The 20,093-nt window shown below is 56.7% G+C and overlaps 3 protein-coding genes across 22 annotated transcripts in view; 1 reads left to right on the top strand and 2 right to left on the bottom strand.

Annotated features, from left to right (window-relative positions):
* Window positions 1-1,180, bottom strand: part of LOC118894391 (endothelin-converting enzyme 2) — a 31,454-nt gene extending 30,274 nt beyond the window's left edge. Inside the window, exon 1 of one of the 2 annotated variants that reach the window (XM_036850629.1) lies at window positions 954-1,180. In XM_036850629.1, coding sequence (XP_036706524.1) covers window positions 954-1,149 — 196 coding nt within the window. In that variant the 5' untranslated portion in view covers window positions 1,150-1,180. The remainder of the gene's footprint in view (window positions 1-953) is intronic. The other variant, XM_036850630.1, reaches the window with a different exon arrangement.
* Window positions 1,181-1,944: 764 nt separating this feature from the next.
* Window positions 1,945-7,090, top strand: ALG3 (ALG3 alpha-1,3- mannosyltransferase). Of its 5 annotated transcripts, none has more exons than XM_036851435.1 (9): window positions 1,945-2,156; window positions 3,757-3,856; window positions 3,954-4,101; window positions 4,211-4,371; window positions 4,863-4,983; window positions 5,408-5,613; window positions 5,759-5,852; window positions 6,426-6,568; window positions 6,712-6,975. In XM_036851435.1, exons 1-9 carry the CDS (start codon window positions 1,961-1,963, stop codon window positions 6,872-6,874), a joined length of 1,332 nt encoding a protein of 443 aa, XP_036707330.1. In that variant the 5' UTR covers window positions 1,945-1,960; the 3' UTR covers window positions 6,875-6,975. The 5 variants fall into 5 exon arrangements, with proteins under 5 accessions (XP_036707330.1, XP_036707332.1, XP_036707329.1 ...); XM_036851437.1 differs by having other exon boundaries at window positions 5,759-5,830; window positions 6,424-6,568; window positions 6,712-6,873; XM_036851436.1 differs by having other exon boundaries at window positions 1,953-2,156; window positions 5,754-5,830; window positions 6,424-6,568; window positions 6,712-7,043.
* VWA5B2 (von Willebrand factor A domain containing 5B2) lies at window positions 7,037-19,367 on the bottom strand. Of its 15 annotated transcripts, none has more exons than XM_036851425.1 (21): window positions 19,145-19,367; window positions 18,463-18,571; window positions 18,113-18,322; window positions 17,858-18,028; window positions 15,736-15,967; window positions 15,410-15,567; window positions 14,756-14,887; window positions 14,397-14,521; window positions 13,839-14,123; window positions 13,281-13,391; window positions 12,992-13,200; window positions 12,792-12,903; window positions 12,158-12,343; window positions 11,108-11,279; window positions 10,708-11,024; window positions 10,003-10,192; window positions 9,545-9,901; window positions 8,450-8,587; window positions 8,268-8,351; window positions 7,950-8,170; window positions 7,037-7,863 (listed from the first exon to the last, which is right to left on the bottom strand). In XM_036851425.1, exons 3-21 carry the CDS (start codon window positions 18,249-18,251, stop codon window positions 7,315-7,317), a joined length of 3,888 nt encoding a protein of 1,295 aa, XP_036707320.1. In that variant the 5' UTR covers window positions 18,252-18,322; window positions 18,463-18,571; window positions 19,145-19,367; the 3' UTR covers window positions 7,037-7,314. The 15 variants fall into 15 exon arrangements, with proteins under 15 accessions (XP_036707320.1, XP_036707322.1, XP_036707325.1 ...); XM_036851427.1 differs by having other exon boundaries at window positions 13,839-13,994; XM_036851430.1 differs by having other exon boundaries at window positions 10,708-11,021; window positions 13,839-13,994.
* Between the last annotated feature and the right edge of the window lie 726 nt (window positions 19,368-20,093).

Raw genomic sequence — 20,093 nt, 5'->3', positions numbered from 1 at the left:
TAATTAGCTGCCTCCAGGGTTCAAGTTCTTGAGCACTTTCTAGTCCTAGGAATGCTGTATTTCTCAAACCGAGTAGGGTATACACACACATTCGAGTTATTATTTATATCTTACATATATACTGTATTATAAATGTCTCATATATGTGAAATATTCCACTTAATACATGGTTTTAAAAATAGCAAAATAAAAACTATAATTGGAAGGAAATCTGCTGTTTAATCAAACTTCACTGGAGCCCCCAAGGCTGGCAGTGGAAGAGAACCCCAAGGGGGGCAGGTGGACCTCTCAGAGCCCCACCTGAAACCCCAGTACTTGTTCCTTTTGGGGAATCACACCAATCTCGGCTGCAATCTCCCCTCAGAGGGAGCTGTCTTCATCCTCACTGCACACGGTGGGATGGGGGTGGGGTGGGGTGGTGGGGACGACGACGACATAGGACCAAGTTTCAGTTAGAGCTTGGAGAGTCAAGAGATAACTCTCTAGGTGACAATGGCTCATGGTGCCCAGTGGTGCACACAGAAAAGCAGTAGGCATTGCGTTCGAGGTGCCTGCACGTGCCTTATCCGACTTGATTTCGCAGTCCCATTTCTAGAAGTGAATCCGGGGCTCAGAACAGGTTCATGATTTGTCCTAAGTCCTACAGTCAGCTAGCGCTGGGACTTGAACTAGTTACTGTGAACTCTCCAGTGCTCGAGGCTGCCTCCCCAGGTCCAGAAAGGGGTCATGGGTCACCTACCACACTCAGACTCAGAGAGACTGTCTTTCTCCTGGGGGTCCCCGGACTAAGAATCTCTTGGCTCCAGTTTGCCCTGGCTAAATACTGCCGAGATTCTAAAGGTACTGGATCCTGACTTCTGACTGGGGAGTCCTCTGAGAGGAGCAGGCAGGAGTGAGGGGCGGGGCCAGTCCAACCAGCTCCACCTGGGCTGGGCAGCCCCGGGACTACCCACCTAGCACGAGGATACGGTCCTCCGGCCTCAGCTCCGGCTCTAGGAGGTCACGGAAGGAAGAGAAGTCCCCGAACCACTCGTAGGGAGGAGAGTCGGCAGCACCCCGGTAGCGCTGGTCCCAGTACTGGACCTCGCGGTACCCATAGTTCTTCTCTGGTAACTCCGGCAGCGGCGCCCAGGCCCCTGGACAGGCCATGCTTGCGGCTGCCGGGCCTTGAAGGCAACTGGCCCCCACCTCTGGGCGGGGCTTGACCCCTTATGTAGCCAATTGGAATGGCTGCATGTAGGAGGCGCGGCCTTTGTGTCTCCGCCCAGCACCAGCAGTTGCTCAATATAAACACGTGGAACTTCCGTCCTCTGCTAAGCGCGCTTGGAAGAATCCTCCGGGTGGGGAAGTAATATCGTCCAGACCCTGAATCCTCTGGATCCGCTGCTCACTAACTTCTGAGAGCCACACTCATGGTGTCAGACTTACTCCGGCTCGTCATTGCCCCTCTCATATTTTCAGTTTGGCTCCTTCCATTAAGACGTCTGAAAATTAATGAAACATTCATTTCTTCCTAGTTTTGAGCACCCGGAAGGCTCTGGGGGGTGGCGGGAGTAGCGCGGACAGAGGTCTTGCTCTCCAGGAAAGACTGGCATGAACGCAGATATTACCAACATAGGCGAAGTGTTATGCTAGGCGGGGGAGGTACGGAGGAGGGGGGTAGAGACATGGCGTGGGCAGGAATGTTACTTTTCTGGGCAAACGTTCGATCCACATTAGCTCCTGTGTGCCCAGGGCTGAGTATGTACTGAGGAGTAAGTCTATTCCTGCTCGTATGGAGCATGCAGTCCATCAGGGGAGACAGATGTGGAAGAACTAGATTTTAGTGGAGTAAATAAGGACTCCGGCCACTCCAGTCAGCCTTCGGTCCGTTGGGGCACGCGGCGCGGGAAGCGGAACCTAAGTACCAAAGGTTCGGGCTTCCGGGGTAGCGGGCCCGCAAGTGCGGCGCACCTTCAAGATGGCGGCAGGCATGAGGAAGCGCGGCCGGGCAGGTCCCGCAGCTCGGGCGGTGGGACTGTGCGGGCAGTGGCTGCGGCGCGCCTGGCAAGAGCGGCGCCTACTGCTGCTGGAACCGCGCTACACGCTGCTGGTGGCCGCCTGCCTCTGCCTGGCGGAGGTGGGCATCACCTTCTGGGTCATTCACAGGGTGGCATGTGAGTGCGCCGAGGGGGAGGGGAGGGTGGGAAGGGGGACCGAACCCCCGACCAAAACTGGGACCCACATTGGGAGCTCAGACTTAGACCCCTGATCCACTCAGTCATCAGTTGCAGACCCGTATCTTTTACCCAAATCCCAAGCCTGCTCCGCGGAGAGCCAAACCCGATCTTAATCCCTCCCAGAAAACCTGGGTCCAAGTTAATGGCGGCTGCTGCTGCTTGTCTCTGTGGCTTTGGACACGTCACTTCCCTTGCTGGGTCTCAATCTTCTCATCTGTTCAATTCTGAGGTCTGGAAGTCTCTTCTCAGTGATGGCATTTTGTGACCGTTTGAGTCCGTTTGGCATTATTGGTGACTCCTCTCCAGGCTGAAACCACTGGACTTAAGGCTTACTTGCTAAAGACCATTAATTCAATACATATTTATTGAGTGCTTATTATATGGCTTACACTATGCTAGGTACCAAGGGTATAGTGGTGAAAAAGATAGACACATTTCCTACTTGTGTGTGTGGGCCTGGACAAAGATAACAGAAAATTACAACACATCATATTCATCATGATGGTAGTAGGCAGGGTGCTATAAAGGACATAGGAGGGCACTTAATGCAGACTTGAGGAGTCAGAGAAGGCTTCCGAGAGTCCTCCTCGAAAGATAAGAGCTAGTTCCTTGAGGAAAGAGACAAAAGGGGTTGGGGGGAAGAGTACTCTAGGCAGAGAGAATCCTGTATCAAAGAGCTCCTATCAAAAGAGAAAGTCTATTTCCTTTGAGGAACTGAAAGAATTTTTTTAGAGCTGGAACACAGAAATCAAGTGAGGGTAGTACTAAGAGATGAGATTGCAGAAGTCAAGACAAGATCATGAAGGAATCTGTAAGCTGTGTTAAGGAGATAGTTAGCATGGTGGTTAAGAATTTAGAGCTCCGTGTGTTCCAATCTACCCTTCCTAGCTCACTGTTCTTGAGCTAGTCACTTAACCTTATTAATTCATAATTGCATCTTCTAAAAATGGGAAGAATAAGATTTGGTCTTTATCTTAAGAGCCTTGGGGAATCATTGAAGAGTTTTAAGCAGAGAAATGTGATATGATTTCTATTACAGGATGAGCTCTCTGGTTGCAGGGTGGAAAATATATTGTAGTGGGGTGAAAGTGGAAGCTGGGAGCCTAGTTAGGGAGCTCTTGCACCATTGTGGCTAGAGATTTTGTTAGGCCCAAATTTGCATGATAGCAGAGAAGGATGAGATAGTAGAGATATTTAGGATAAAGAATAGGCAGGACTTGGTGACTGGGGGTTGGAAATGAAAGAGAAGGAAGTATCAAAGGTGTTTCCCAGGTTTGTGACTTGAGCAGCTGAGAGGTTAATGGTACCATTCATGGAACCCAGGAAGGGGAGCAGATTTGGAGTGGAAGGTTATGAGTTCCATTACAGACATGTTTGAGTATGAGATACCTGGGTTCACCCAGAGAATGTCAGATAGGCCTTTAGAGAAGGGGTTATGATAGAAGTCCCGAGGATGAGCTGGAACTCTGTGCTTTGATGGGCTGAGGCAGAGAAATTCTGAACCTGGAAGTAACTACATCGTCCTGTCCTTTTCCAGATACAGAGATTGATTGGAAAGCCTACATGGCTGAGGTGGAGGGCGTCATCAACGGCACCTATGACTATACTCAACTGAGGGGTGACACTGGACCTCTTGTGTGAGTGGGGATAGGCGGTTCAGTGAGGATGGCAGGGGCTGACTGGATGCCAGGCCAGATAGCTTGATCCAAACTCACGTTCCTTCTCCTCTTCCAGGTATCCAGCTGGCTTTGTGTACATCTTTATGGGGCTATACTATGCCACTGGCCGGGGCACTGACATCCGCATGGCGCAGCACATCTTCGCTGTGCTCTACCTGGCCACTTTGCTGCTTGTCTTCTTGATTTACCACCAGACCTGCAAGGTGAGTCCTCACTACCAGGAACAGGGGGCCCCAAACTGGGAGGGCTGGGGAGTGGGGATGGTTCAGGGTTGGTGAGCTGACCTTTTTCCCCACTGTGCCCACCTCTCAGGTACCTCCCTTCGTCTTTTTCTTCATGTGCTGTGCCTCTTACCGTGTCCACTCCATCTTTGTGCTGCGGCTCTTCAATGACCCAGTGGCCATGGTGCTGCTCTTCCTCAGTATCAACCTCCTGCTGGCCCAGCGCTGGAGCTGGGGCTGCTGCTGTTTCAGGTCAACACCCCTCCCTTCTGGTCCCCTCTTTCATTTTCTGTATTCCATCACTTTCTCCCCAATTTTCTGCAGCAGAGGAAGTAAGGGAGTGGCCAGACAGTGTAGGTCAGTTAGGGCCGTACTAGGTGAGTCCAGGATGTGTAGAAAGTCTTCACCCCCAGGCCCCCTACACACACACCCTCTTCCCATCCTCTGTTCCCTCCAGACAGCATCTGCTGTTGGAGTTGGTCATTGCACTTTCTAAATACTCAATATATATTTGCTCACTCAGTCTGAGTGTAGAGACAGGGTATCAGCACCCTACTCCCAGCCTCCTCCCAGGCTGCCTTATCCTCCCTCCAGCAGTTCTGAGTACGAGTGCTCACCCTCTGCCTGGAGCTTGCTGGCAGGGGAGGGGAGGAGTTGCTGTGGTGATGGTGGGCTGTACATCTTTGGGTGGGGTGCATGGCCCTGGAGCTGATCCCCACTCTCCTCTCCCCTATCCACTGCAGCCTGGCAGTCTCTGTGAAGATGAATGTGCTGCTCTTCGCCCCTGGGTTACTATTCCTTCTCCTCATGCAATTTGGCCTCCGTGGGGCCTTCCCCAAGCTGGGCATCTGTGCTGTCCTTCAGGTATTCCCTCCTTACCCTTTCCCCTTTCTAAGGAAGCAGAGGCCACTCTGTCTGGCCTCCTTTCATCCTTGAGACTTCCTCAAAGCCAAGAGACAGAGTTTGGGAGTTGATTCTGATCTGGGCAGCCACCACCTCTAGGCTTTGGTTTCTTTAGCTGTCAGACAAGGGTGTTGAACTACATGGTCTCTGAGAGCCTTTCTAACTCTGCACATTTATGACTTGGTGAATCCAAACTTAAAGCACTGTTATTACCTGCTTCTTTGGCCCAAGGCTCTTGTCTGGGTGGGTGGGCTGGCTTTCTTGCTATTCCTAGTGGGAATTAGGGAACCTCTGAGACCTATACCCTGTTCCCCCTCCTCTCAGTGATTAGCATGAGGCTGAGGGTGAGCCTGGGCAGCTCTGTTGACATCACACCCATCCTCAGGTGGTGCTGGGGCTACCCTTCCTGCTGGAGAACCCCGTCGGCTACGTATCCCGCTCCTTTGACCTTGGCCGCCAGTTTCTCTTCCGCTGGACCGTGAACTGGCGCTTCCTCCCTGAGGCCCTCTTCCTGCATCGTGCCTTCCACCTGGCACTTCTGACTGTCCACCTCACCCTGCTCTTGCTCTTTGCCCTCTGCAGGTGGCACAGGTGAGAAAGGGGAGCAATTTCATGAGCAGACATGGGGGAAGGAGTGAAGGGCCTAGGCCTTAGGGGCTGCATGGGGAGATGTTGAGCTCTGCTTGGCCCACATTGGGGGCTTGATAAGTATCTCAATGGCTTCTCCCCAGGACAGGAGAAAGTATCCTGTCACTGCTGAAGGATCCCTCCAAAAGGAAGGTTCCACCCCAGCCCCTCACACCCAACCATATCCTTTAAATCATGGGAAGGTAAGTCTTGCCCTCTCCAGCTGAAGTTGGGGTCCTGGTCAACTAGCCCTGCATGGCTGGTGACCTGGGAGAGGGAAAAGGAGGTAGCAGTAATAGCTACAGGGCCCATTCATAGAGCTCTTACCAATACTGTGCTGAGCACTTTACATATTTAAGCATTTTTTATTCTTTATTCTAAATATTATTGAGTTACCATTATGAGTGCTCACTCTCTGCCTGGTGCTGTCCTAAGAGATTTACATACATTCTAACATTTAAAGCTCACAAGAGACTCTGTTTTATCCTCATTTTACAGATTTTAAAGATGGGAAAATTAGGGCTTTAAGAAGTTAAGTAATTTGCCAAGGTCACATAGCTAGTAAGTGACGACTCGTTAGGCCTTACGGCTCTAGATATTACTGCCTCCACGTCAGACTGAGGAATAGGTCCAGAGAGGTTAAGAAACTTGCCCAAAGGTGTGCATCTAGGAACAGCAGAGCCAAGGGGCTATCTGACCCCAAAACTTTTGTCCCTCTGCTTTGAAACCTCCCTACCCCTTCTGCTCCTGCCCTTGGCCTTGACCACCGCATACAGATTGTTTCTGCCCTCTTCACCTCCAACTTCATTGGCATCTGCTTCAGCCGCTCCCTTCATTACCAGTTCTACGTCTGGTATTTCCACACATTGCCCTACCTCCTGTGGGCCACGCCTGCACGCTGGCTCACACACCTGCTCAGGTACCAGCTGGGACAACCTGGGGGCGTGGGAAGGGGTAGGGAGCTCCTCATCCCAAGACTATGACCACGGAGGGGCAGGGGGTGAGCTGAAGTGCTGCAGGCCTAGAACCTGGACAGACCTGGAGCTTATTTCTCATCTCCAGGTTGCTGGTGCTGGGGCTCATTGAGCTCTCCTGGAACACATACCCATCCACGTCCTGCAGCTCTGGTGCCCTGCACATGTGCCATGCTGTCATCCTGCTGCAGCTCTGGCTGGGCCCCCAGCCTTTCCCCAGGACCATCCAGCACAGCAAGAAAGCCCACTGAGCTCCATCTCTTCCCCTCCAGTCTATTCTCAGGACCCTGGATGGGGATGGACTGTGTGCCCTTCCCAATAAACTTTGCGAAGTCCGCTTCTGTGCAGCCTACGTGGAGGTGCCTGGACCAAGCTGTGAGGGACAGGCACGCGGCAGATAAAGAACTCATTCAGACAGTCCTAAGAGGCACTTTATTGCATAGGATTTAGGGACTGTGGCTCTCTCCCCTTCTACTGCACTGCACAGAGCTCAGAGGGGAAGGGGCATGGGGTGGGAGGAGCAGGAGAGAGCACAGGCAGGCACTTTCTGTGGGGCAAGAGGATTTTGTGAAGGGAATGAGAAGCAGTAGGGGTGGACTGTCACCCACCCCTTCCCAGCACCAAGAGGCTGGCTCTGGGTGGCAGTGACTTGAGTTTGTTGGGGGGTGCCAGCCAGAGCAACCGGTGACCCTCACATGTTTGCTGGGCTGTAGCACAGCAGGTGCAGCTGCAGGTTCTGGTCCCAGTGGCGCAGCAGCAGGAAGAGACCCCGGGCTGCGGCCTTGAGGTTGGCCAGGTCGAGGCCGTCGGGCAGGTGCTGGGCCCGCAGCCAACAGTCAGCCTTAGCTGCCGCCAGTTCCCACTCGCCGAAGGCCGCGGCACAGCGGTGCTCCAGCCACGCAAGCGCCACAGCAGTGGCCCAAGTCCGGCCCCGCAGGTCGGCACCACCAGGCCCTTCTGCCCCCTCCGAGGCCTCGGTGTCTGAGCCCCGGCCACTGTCCACCTGGCCTAGACCCTCGGAGCCCGAGCTGGGGGATGGGCTGCAAGAGGCCGTGGCACTGTCACCCTGGCCAGCACCATGGCCCAGCAGTGCCCAGGGAGAGGAGGCCGAGGTGGGGCTGAGGCTGGCGCGATGTGCAGCGAAGGGCGAGGCACGGCACAGGCGCTCCCGAGAGATGTGCACCGCTGCGCAGAAGGGCGCGTCTAGGCGGAAGGAGCCGGGCGCCTCCTGCAAGCGCACCTGAGGAGAGAGGAGGTGGGGGGAGAATCGAGCTGAGACAGCGACCTGGGCCTGGCAGCGCCACCCTCCACCTCCCGAGTCCTCACCAAGGGCAGGTAGTCGTGGTTGCTGCCTTCACTGTTGCTGTCACTGGCTTGGCCCGTGTTGGGGCTGCAGAGTCTATGGCTGTCTGGGCCTCTGGCCTTCCGACGGCCCAGGCTGAGCCGAGAGGGAGGCTCGGGGGGCAGACGATGAGGACCTCCGATGGGGGCTGCGTGGTCCCCCAAAGCAGAACTGGAGTTGCCAGTTTGGTCCGGCTCCCAGCCGCCTGCCAGAGAGCCTCCCTTAAGTCCTGAACTGGAGCCGTTCAGTGGTGGTCCCTAAGCCTGGTTGGTCCCTACCATTTACCCAAATTTGAGTGTTACCTTTAGAGTGGACGACTGGGGGCAGAGGAGCTGCATCTAGATGACCTTGAGAGGCAGGAGGGGTGCCCGGGGGTTCGGCTGGCTCTGCAGGGGCACAGAAGACAGGTGAGGTATGTCTCGGAGGGTGGCCAGTGAGATGGGAACCGGCACCTGGGAGGTCACCTGGAAGGGACCTTACCTACCTGAGCTCTGCACCTGCAGGGCTGAAGGTAGGACCTCTCTGGTGGTAGCATCCACAGCTACAGGGCAAGTGAAGCAGGAAGGGGCAGAGCTGACCTTGCTTGTCTGAAGGGCTCGGAGCCAGGACCTCCGGGCATGACCTGCAAAACCAAGGAGCCACATGTTGACTGGGAGGGGGGTGCGCTCCCAGCACCCACTCTACAAAGGGCTTCCCAGAAAAAAATCTCAGTGCTCCCATAGCTTCTCCCTGTGTACACATTTTGTTTTGTTTTGTTTTGTTTTTGGCTGTGCCTCCAGGCTTGCGGGATCTTAGTAGTTCCCCGACCAAGGATTGAACCCTGGCCCCGGCAGTGAAAGCACCAAGTCCTAACCACTGGACCGCCAGGGAATTCCCAGCCTTCTGTCCACTTTTGAACAGAATGGAGTTCCTTCTCGGGGTCAGCTCAGACTCCTCAGCTTTGACAAGAAGTGGTTAGGCTGAACACTCAACCACATTGTAGCAAGACTAGGCCCCCGGCCACGCACAAATTCAACATTCTGGATACAGCCCAGAGGAGGCATTGACTGGTACCTTTTCCATCCACTCATTTCAGCACTGCCCAACAGAACTTTCTGCAATGATGGAAATGTTCTACATCTGCATGATCCAGTATAGTAGCCACTAGTCCCATGTGACTATTAAGCACTTGAAGTGTGGCTAGTGCAACTGAAGAACTGACATTTTAACTTTATGTAATTTTAATAATCTTCCTAAATGACAGATTTGTTTTTATGCTGTGGGCACTGTGAATCATTACAAGATGAAATTCCCTCTCTGTTGGCTGCTAGGAAGCTTGCCAGTTTGGGGTCCCATGCTTGCAAGGGCACAAAACCTCATGGTGTGCATCTTTGATATAATCTCATTCTCTGCTTCCTTTTATTATCCCTTTTTTCCCCATTGCCCTGCTTAATTTTTTTTCTTGACAATGTGGGTGAGCCGCCTCAAATCACTTGTGAGCAAGGTGAGGTATAGCGAGTGATCCCACAGACCTGTGCCTCTGCCACTCTCTGTCCCATACAGGCTCCTTGAGCCCTGACTGGGGCCACCAGCAACTCACCCCGGTCAGCCCTGGTCTCGCCCCGTCCTCGGAGAGCCAGCTGCTCGTTGTCCCGGACCACGGAAGCTGCTGTCAGTCGATGGAGTGCTTGGTCCCAAGCACTTTCTCTTTCAGGGGGTGACGGAGGCAGTGAGCCAGCGTCCCTAGGCCCCCACAGCATCTCCAGCCCAACGCCCACCTCCCAGCTCATAGGCTGCTCCCCGCACAGGGCCCGGATCACCACATGGCAGCGTGGAGGCTGGGGAGGCAGTGGTATTGCTGGAGGGGCCAACTCCCCACTGGGGGGAACAGCCGTGAACAAGAAGGGTGGTTCCATCAACATGTCCCAGTCCATGGGGGCTGGGGAGAGCAGGCTTCCTGGGAAGAGACGATGGTAGGAGCAGGGGCAGTGGGGTGCCCTGGGCTCCACCTCCCCAAGGTCTACTTGGTGTCAGAACCCGGCTCCCCTTAACCCTTACCTGAGTCATCCAGGCCCTGTCCCAGCAGCTGCCCTGGCTCAGGGCCTGGCCCATCTGGTGCTACCCCCAGAGAGGGGTGCCGGAGATGGCCAGGGACTGAGTTCACCCGGCCTGGGGGGGATGAGAGGCTTCGGCCAGTTAGAGCCGCTCTGCGTCGACGGCCCAACACCTCAGTACTCAAGGCCCCAGTCTGCATGTGAGAAGGGGGGGGTCCAATGGCCAAGGAATGCAGAGCTCCTGGCCATCGGACATACACACACAGCTGGCCACGTGCCCCTTTGTCTGAAACCCTGGATGGCTGCTCACCACCCTTAGGGCTGAGGCCAGACTCCTTCTGGCCCCTGACCCCCTTCCCAGCGTCCTCTCACTTCATGCCTATGTCTCAGTTGAGGTTGTTGCTTGTCTGTTTTTATTCATGTCTTCTCCCGTTTTGCCTAGCTAACTTCTTATTCTTCCAGAGGTGGCTCTTGCTTTCCTGACTCCCTCAGACAGGGTTAATCACCTTGACTCTGAACTCCCATAAAGCCACATCCCTGTGCTCATCAATGTATGTTGCATGGTATCATCATTATACATTATACCATCACTACCCATCTATTTCTTCAGGTAGACTTAATAGTAACCACTGCACAATTTATGGCATACAGCCAATGGTCAGTAAATATTTGCTGGATACATGGTAGATGGATGTGGATTGAATCTCACCTTGACTGGAGCCGGTGGGGGTGGAGGCAGGGGGCAGGAGTGGGAGCCAGCAGATTCTCCCCAGGCCAGGCTGCGGCAGCCCTGCTGAGAAGGGGGATCCAGGGGAGCACTGCCTTCGGGGGACCCAGGGCCCTGGGAGACGGGGGACTCGCTGCTGCCTGTGGAGCCTGGGCCCGGCTCTGGGCTGGCAGAGCAGTGGGTAAGCACATACTGCTCCCGGATGTACGAGGACTGGAAGATGCGGCGCCATATGGCTGCGTCAGAAGAGGGGTTAGGTCCAGGGTCCGTGACTGGGTCTGTCAGAGCATCAGCACCTACTGGGAGGCAGGAGAATAGATCCCAGCCCTGGCCCCTCCCACTGCCCACTCCTCCTCCAGCACACATACACTCAGGCACTCACTCCGATCTGAGTCCCCAGCAGCCCACGGGCTGGACAGCTCTGCTGACACAGTGCCTGTTCCCAGTGGCTCTGAGGTGCCAGTGGGCTCGGTGCCAGGGCTGGTGGCAGATGGTGCTTCCTCTGGGGATGGGAACACGGAGCTGCCCAAGCTCTGCCAGCCAGGCTCTTGGCCCTGGAGAGGGATAGACATTGCGGGGGGGGAAAAAAAACAACAACTGATTATAGTTATACACTACCTCTTTCCAAACAGGATTTAAGATGGCTCACTGCAAGAGGCAATAAAGATAATAAACCAGAAGTGAGAGCCCAGTACTAAGGAAAGAGGAAGCATACATGCTGACCATAGGGTTACTAGAGCTGCTGTGGCTGAGCTTCAGGTTTGGCCCTGAGCTTCCCGGCAGCCAGGGAAAAAGACAAACAGTCCATTATACAGCTCTCCTGACCAAAAAGGAGGAAGCATGCTTGGTTCTTCTAGACAGATAAAGCTTTTCATAATAAAAATAACAATCATTTATCCAACTCCTTCTATGTGTCAAGTATCCTACCAAGAGCACACATGTTATGACTTCTAATTACAACCTTACGAAAAAAATCAGTACAAGGAAATGGGCTCAGAGAAGTTAAGTGACGTGTCCAAAATCAAATGGTTAGTACATGGCAGAGTTGGGATCTGAGATTTCATCGAGACAATGCTCTGTCTGTCCCTGAATGTTACAGGAAATAATCCAGATGGTGCTTTTTGCAGGGCACTGTGTGAAGTAATGAGCAAGTTTCGACAAAAACCTTGAAACTAATGCTGGCGCTGTTCTCTGTAACTGTGTGCTTTAGTGACCAAGGGTAGCACTTTACAGGACAGCTCAGTGGAAGACCTTATGAGGGAGGCAGGCTGCAGTCACCTTGAGGGACCCAGTATGGTCTCTAAGGAGGTCTAGTGGGTAGCAGTAGGAGCGTTTGGCAGAGAGAGGCACAGGGAATAGGAAATGGGTTTTGCAGAGATGCAGGGGCTTCAGCCATCCCAGGCCCACCTCCCACACCCCAGCCCAGGCTTACCCCTTGGGGGCGGGACCGGAAGCCGTCCACCCTGAAGAGCGAGCAGTAACCGAGCAGCTGGTCCCCGGGATAGAGCGCTGGGATCTCCCGGGGCGTCAGCAGCGCCTCCACCGCATCGGGCACAAACCAGTCCACAGAGATGTCACTCAACGCGGGCTCCAGTGCCTTCCGCAGGGCCTGCACCAGCTGTGAGGAGTGACCAGAGGGAGGCCATGGGAGAGAAAGAGGTGCCACACAGCCAACAGAGTGGGAAGGCTGCCCTTCTGCTGATGCCACCTACCCAGCCCCTGGCTGAGGGGAGCAGGGTCTGGCTGGGGTTGGGGGAAGGAATGGGGGTAGGAACAAGCAAGGGGACTGAGTGTTCAGTACTCAGGGCTCAGTGCTTCTCCTGGCCTGAACTGTGCCACGTGGATAAGGCAAGACTTTCAAAGATATGGCTTAGTACCCGGACAAAACTGAGAGCAAGATTTGGGGAGCAGTCAGAGGCCATGTCTCCCACACCTCTGGCCTCCTGCAGCACCCCACAGCAGGGTGCCTAGAGACCCCACAACCTGACCAGGTTCTGTTTCAGACTCAGTGCAACTTGGGAGGAGGACTTAGACGAATAGGGAGCAGGGCCCAGGCTCAAGCTCACCATGGGCTGCAGCCTTTCCCCAGGCCTCAGGAAGTAGGCCTGGCCCCTGCTGAGGGCAGACAGATCCTGCAGCAGCTGGCGGCAGGCAGGTCCCAGCCCAAAGGAGAAGCACCTGACAAGAGAAGGGGAGCAGCCGTGACCTCCCGGAGCCTCTTTGGGAGGCCAATCTCAGGAGCCTGGCCCTGCCCACTCCATCCTACCTGGCTGCCGCCCTGTGCCACCTCATGAGCTCCAGGGTTTGGTGGGTCGCAGCAGCCATGGGCGAGGCAGCGGTGAGCAGGAACAGCTGCCGAGGGTGGGCCCTGTGCTGGGGCTGCCCCAGGGCCCAGTCCAGCGCAGACTTCACGTCCGGGGGGCCGCCCGCAGCCTGCAGCATCTCCATGCTCTCGCAGATCAGCTGCACAGCTTCCTGGAGGAGAAGGACATGGGCTGGGCCACACTGGCTGAGACGCCTCTGGCTAGGCCCCCAGAGCCCCGGGCCACACTCACATCACTGCAAGGCCGGCTCTCTGGGAAGAGGGGCTGCACCAATGTGCCAAACGTGGCCAGGTTGATGAGTGTCTGGGGCGGGAGCGACTTCACAGCCAAAACGATGGCATCCTGGGGAGAGCCAGGGAGGGCAGGGTGAGGCAGGCCCCATTGGCACCGGTAGAGAACAAGGGATGCCAGATTGCTTGCTTTCTCCAGGCCGTGTGTAAAATGAGGGGTAATCTGGGTGAGGCTCTGTGTGTGTGAGACTGTAAGTGAGACCCCGGCATGTGAGGGAGACTCTGTGTGAGAGACGATTGTGTATGTGACCCTGGAGGTGTATGTGAATCCTTGGGTTTGAGATTCGGTGTGACTGAATGTAACTTTACATATGAAAGAGGCTCTTGGAATCTGGGAGAAATGCATGTATGTATGAGCATGAGAAGGAGAGAGAGGGGTGTGTGTGTGTGTGTGTGTGTGTGTGTGTGTGTGTGTGTCTTCGGGAGGCTGCCCCCCAGCCCACCTCAGACCCACTGCTGCACCCAACCCCAGGCCTGCCCACACCGTGCCCCCACAGGCCTTGTGTGCCATGCTGCTGCCATCCAACAGGAAGAGGAGCTCCCGAGTAGCTGTGCCCAGGTGTCCAGGCTTGGAGCTCAGGTCCGGGCAGAAGCTCAGCACCAGCACGGGGTTCAGCAGGATGTCCTTGTGGAAGCGTCGCTGCAGGAACCACACCTGAGCACGGGAGCCCCGAGTCATCCTGGGCCAGGCTGAGTGCAACTCCGACCTAGGCTGGCAGCAGGACCTAGCCCCGGAGACTTTCTCAATCCATTCCACCCAGAGGGGGCACCCTTTTGTAGTCATCTGAATAAAAGCGGGGGCAGAGACAAGTGGCTGTCCTCTGCCTAGGTCAGTCCTACCCCCAATCTTCCGAGACACATTCCAGGGACACTTGAGTGGGCCCTCCTGTGAAAATACTCATCAGTCCTCTGGGAGGGTGGTGGCAGCTACTGAGAGCTCCTGCTGAGAGCAGAAGCCCCCTGCCCATCCCAACGTAAGCCTGCTCGCCTGCTCCTCCTGCACTAACACAGCCAGAAGTGGGACCAGGGGCCAGGCCAGGACCCCAGGCAGCCATACCTGCCGGTCCCCCTCACTGTCCCTTCGCTGCAGCCTCTGGAAATCCCGGCGGGCCCTCACCTGGGCCTCGTATTCTGCTGAGCTCAGCCTGCCGGCCTCCAGCATCAGGTGTGGCTGGTGGGGCTCTGGGGAGAAGGGGACACAGCTCTGTCAGGGAAGTCCCTGTCTCTAGACCCCAACTGCTCAGGCCCACTGTCCTGGGAGAACTTTGCCTGTCCGGCCTCCCTGTACCACCAGGCCCACCCTCACAAATGACTCAGTCGTCTGGCTTGGGGTCCAGAAATCTACACTTGAAAAATGCTACCCAGGTGGTCCTGAAGCAGGTCAGAGCTGGCCTACTGTGTGTCCCAGTCTCTCACCACTGGGGTGCAGCAGGATCTCCAAGGCCCGGTCGCAGTGGTGGCCCTCTGCCAGTGTGACACAGATGGTGGCTGCAGAGCTGGCATGAGGGGGGGCATCTGCCCGCAGAGCGTGAGAGGGGCTCTCCAGGCCTGAGGGATGTAGAGGCAGGGAGAGGTGATGATTGCCCCACCCCAAGCCAGTACTGAGAGCACAACTATCAGTTTCCCAGGCAATAGTGGTGGGGCCAGGATCATGACTGATTCAGCTCAGCTCTCAGAGTCCAAGCTATGGAGTGGACAAGGGGGGATTCACCTGCTTTCATGGACTGGGAGGAGAATTCCCAGGTGTATTCCTGCCTGGTCAAGCAGTTATATAGCAGCCAGCTGCTGATTTAACATCCTCCTCCACCTCGTGCACAAGAAAACTCAACTTCATCACTTGGACCGGTCTCATTGTAAGCACCTCTCTTCTCATTGGCGAGTGGAGTGGGATATACACAAATGACACTGACAAACCTAGGTGTGTGTTGTGTGGAAGTGGCCAGGGGGTGATCCCACTGTGAGACTAGAGGTTCCTAAGGCTTAGGTCCCTGTCTTCTTTTTGTCCTGTGTTCCTCCCATCCCTGAGCCTTCAGTTATTTCCCAGTCAGCTATGCTGGGAGGGGCACCCACCTGCCAGCAGGCATGGCCCAGTCACCAGCATCTCGAAGGAGAAGGTGTACGGGGCCGGGCAACGGGCAGGGCCTGAGAACACGTCCCGAGGGGCAGCTGGCTCCTCCCAGGCTGGCCCATCCCCCTCAGGGCTGCCCATTCCGAAGCAGCTGGTGGGGCTGGAAGGGAACACAAGGAGGGTCACTGGGCCACTACCAGGGCCCCTAGCCCCTCTGGCTGATTGGCCTCAGCCCTTCCCCACCCTGCCCATCCCCCGGGGCACCCTGCCAAAGCCCCCTCACCCGCACTAGACCCAGAGAAGCCGAGGGAGGGACGAAGAGAATCACCATAGGCCCAACCTGTCGTCACAGAGCCCCGGAGGCCTGGGGGGCCCCAGCGGGCCTGGCGGGGCCAGAGGGGTGAGCACGGAGGGCAGGGCCACGCGCAGCACCCCGTCAGGCCTGGAGGGCAGCTCCCGGCTGCTGCGCAGGGTCACTGTCATGGTGCCGGCTGCGGCGATGAGGCCTGTGGGCAGCACGAGTGTGGACCGGGCCTGGGCCAGATCCAAGACAAGATGACCTATGATGAGTGAGGAAAGGGGTCAGAGGGGGCTGGAAGCAGACGAGATGGGGGAATCTGGGGGTGGGAGCAGGCACTGAGACAGGGGAGCTTGGGCAAGGGGGATCTTGTGAGGTTGGAGGGGTGCTGGGCTAATGCACTGGTGATGCAGGATGGAGGCATGAGATGAACGATGGTTGAAGGAGAGGCAGGTTGATGGTAGAAGGAGCTGGCTGTCATTAGGAAAGGCAGCAGTGACATCACTGCTAACAGAGGGCTGAGGAGGAGAAGGGGGCATGTCCACACCACCCCCAAGGTCCTGGGGGACCCATACCCTCCGCCTCTCTTTCTTTACCTGCTCCAGCCTGTTCAACCCTTGGGCCTCATCTTCCTAAAGAACCCTCGCTGACATCTCCCATAGCCTGGTACCCACCTGCTCACAAATTCCCTGCTCATGAACGGTCAGGGACTCCCCACTGCCCACTAGGTGTGGCTCCAGAATTTTCTACCCAAGAGGAATTCAGGAACTGTAATCTATTTGGAAGCTAGCTAGAGGACATTTACATATCAAGCACATCATTTTACTTAGATCCCCGTTTGTTTGGGGACGGGTGGAGTCATGGGCATCACCACTGCTGCTAAAGGGAAAATGGCCAGGTGTATACAGTGATGGTCAAGGCCCTACATGGTCTGGCCCCAGCCTACCTTTACAGCCCTACTTCACCTCATTTCCCCACAATAATCATTTACCCACTCTTTTGAAAAATACTTGCTGAATAAATGAAGGGAAGAAAAAAATGGAAGGAAAAAAAGGAAGGTAAGAAGGAAGAAAGGGGCTTCCATCCCAGGCAGCTGAGGCTTGGGACAGTCTGATACAGTGAAGAGAGCACAGTGTCAGGTTTTGAGTCTCCACTCTGTGATTTCTAATTCTATCCTTTGGTAACTCTCTTGTTTAGAGGAGGCTTGGTTTCCTCATTTATAAAATGGGGGTCGTAATTATATGTCAAGGACTGTGGTGAGGAATGAATGAGATGATATACGCGAAGCATCCAACATTTAAGAGACTATTGCTGTTAACTTTTGTCACCTATAAAAGAGGGAAGGAGAACAACACTTGCATTACATACCTCTCTGGATTCAAATGAGGTGACATCAGTGACTGGGCTTTGTCAACTGTGAATCACTATAAACATGAGGTATTTTATTACCATCACCCAGTATAACTTACTTCGAAACCTTTGCTTACACGATTGCCCCTGCCTGGAGTGCCTTTCCTCTCCTCTCCATATCACTACATCCCACCCTTCCTTTCAGTCAAATGCTAGCTCCACTTCCTTCTGGAATTTTCCTGAGGCCTCAGCCCAGAGCTCACTCTGGCCTCTAACTACCTGCTGGGCTTGTGCCAACTCTCAACACCACTGAATTCTGTCCCTCTTCTCACCCAGATGGTAAATCCCATGTGCAGGAATCAAGTGAATGTACAAATAAATAAAGGAATGAAGTGCAAGCCAGAAAACCTAGCAGAGGGGTGGGCTTCCATCCCCTCACCCAGCACTCACTGATCCTCTTTGTGCCACATTTTGTGCCAGATGCTGGGATTCTGGGACTCCGAGATGACCAAAACCCTGTCCCAGGCTCAGGAGCCAAAGCTCCAGAGGGAGAGGGATGTGTGGACTGCCTGCCTTGTCTATCTACCTGGCTGCAAACCTCGGGTCAGACCTGGTTCACATTTCCCCAGCACCTGGCCCACGTCAGGGGCCCAGTCCTCGACTGTGGAATAAAAGGATGAATCAATGAATGAAAAAACCAGTGGCTGGAGGGGGGGCAGAGAGGGGCGGGATGCAGAGCGGGGCCAGGAACTAAAGTGCGGTTGCTTTCCGGGAGATGGGGCGGGGAGCGCCCTGGACTCACCCTGCGCACAGCGGCGGGGTGTTGAGGCCCCCAGCGCGGGGCCCACCGCGCGGCAGCAGGCGGCCTGCGAGCGGCGCCGGCTCTGCAGCTGGAAGGAGACGCGCCGTCCTGCGGCCTCCGCCTCGAAGCCCGAAACCACTTCGGCCTCGGCCAGCGGGTACACAAACACGCCTGGGGCGGGATGGGGGCACAGGCGATGTGGGACCTTGCTAGGCTTGCGCTGGCCACCACCCTGCGCCCCCGCCCGGGACTCACCGTCCACAGGCTGCGGCTGTGGGTTGTGGTAGGTGAGCCGGGCCCGCAGGCTGAGGCAGGGTCCATTGGCGCAGGCCCGAACCCAGGAGTCCGTGAGGGGCAGCGGCGTCCAGCTGGAGGGGCAGTACAGGCCGGGCATGGTGCCTCTGGTGGAGGGGGTGCTCGATGAGGGGTGCGCAGTGCGAGTTCAGGGCGCTCCGCCCCACCCTCCTGAAAGCAGGCAGGGAGGCTCTAACTCCGGCGCTGGGACGCGGACCTGCAGGGGGCGCGAGGCTGAGCCCGGCCCGGCGGACAGGTGGCGAGGGGAGGGAGGCAGCGGGGGTGGCGGGATGGGCATCCTCGCCGGTTACCTGGGAAGCCGGGGCGGAGCGCAGCTCCAGGCAGCACGGGGACCCGGGGAGCGGAGGGTTAATGTTTAACTGGCGCTACGGGCGCCCAGCAGTCCCGCCGCCGGCTCCTCTAGGGGCGGAGGGGTGGGGGGTGGGTAATGTCGCAGCTGTTCCATCACACCCTCCCGGGCCTCACCGCCACCCCAGTACCTGCCGGCCCCCCGGGGCTCCCCGCGGCTGCCAGCTGTTGGAAGTGGCGCGGGTGGAGAGATGGAAGATGCTCGGGGTGGGGAGCAAGGGTTTAAAGGGCCAGCATCCTTCTGGGTGCCCCCAGCCCAGCAAGGGATAGCAGGGGCGGGGTGGGACGGGGAGCCGAAGGGCCGCAGTCCCTCTCTCTCTCTCGGGCTCCTCAACTGACAGGGGCGCTGAGACGGGCTGCAGGCCGGAGTGGAGGGGATTGGGTTGGGAAGAACGAGATGGGAAGCGAAAGGAGGGGGGCTTACGGAGGCAAGACCCGGAGAGGTGTTGGGGCAGAGGGATTAGTTGGGATCCGTCCAGAGCACCTCTCCCCATCCTGGCAGAAGTGATCTGGGATTGGGAAGGGGGGCTGCAGTCGCCGGCGCCCGCACAGCCGAACTGTCTAGGGATGCTGCGGGCCGGGTCTGGGGATCGTCCCCCTCCCCTCAGGCAGCCCCAGCCTCACCGTCGCGTCCTCTGCGGAGTTCTGGGCGCCACGACGGGACCAGGATAGGTGGTGCCGCCTCTGCGACCCGGGCCACATTCAGTCTGGACACCTGCCGGGCGCCCGCCGCGACTGCTCTGAGTCCGCCCAGGGGCGTCGGCCCGGTGGGTGCTGGTCCCGCCCCCGCTCGGAAGGCGGCCCCTCCAGCTGGCCTCGGCCCCGCCTGTCGCTGCGGTGGGGCTGCTGCTCCCCGCCCGCTTCGGGCGCAGTACCGCCTCCGCGCCAGCGCCGGCCGCTCCAGCCAGACGCCGCAGTGCAGGAACCGCGTCCTCGCCCCGCGCAGCCCCCCGTCAGTGCGGCGCGGAGGCCTTCGAGGCCGCACCCTTTCCGTCCTTCAGGAAGTGAGGGGTTCTGCAAGTGCAGCAGAGGGGCTCAATTTGCAGTCCCCCCACCCCAGCACTGCAGCAACCCCAGCTATCCCGATATTACCCCACCCCTGCCCCCTCACCCCTCACCCCCACAATGGCTCAGCTTTTCATCACTGCGGTGACCCTCATCACTGCAGCGAACCCCAGGGCCCCATCACCGTAGGAACCCCCAGCCCCCAAGAAGCCCGACCCTTTCCTGTGCAAAGCGCTACTTCACTGCAGAAACCTCCCCCTCCCCCATCCCTGCAGGTGTCTTCAGCTAGTGTGATCACTTCCGTGACCACTCACTCCAAGCAGGGATCCCCATCACTGAAGGAGTTCTCCCCCCTCCAACAGCCAGCCGTCCCACCACTGCTGTGCCATCTCCCCACTTTTTCTGGGGATGGGGAGGGTAGGCAGGATCGCCCTCTCAGGCTGTAACTTCTGGGTACCTTCGGTTGCCCACCACCTTGGAGTGAGGCCTTTCGGCCTGCAGAGCCTTCTGGTGGCTGCAGACTGCCCCCATCGTAGCAGTGACCCCTCACCCCATCACTGAAGCACCT

This window comes from Balaenoptera musculus, chromosome 4 (genome assembly GCF_009873245.2).
Source record: "Balaenoptera musculus isolate JJ_BM4_2016_0621 chromosome 4, mBalMus1.pri.v3, whole genome shotgun sequence".
NCBI lineage: Eukaryota > Metazoa > Chordata > Mammalia > Artiodactyla > Balaenopteridae > Balaenoptera > Balaenoptera musculus.
The sequence above is the reverse complement of the archived record's forward strand: the minus strand, read 5'-3'. Positions and strand labels throughout refer to the sequence as shown.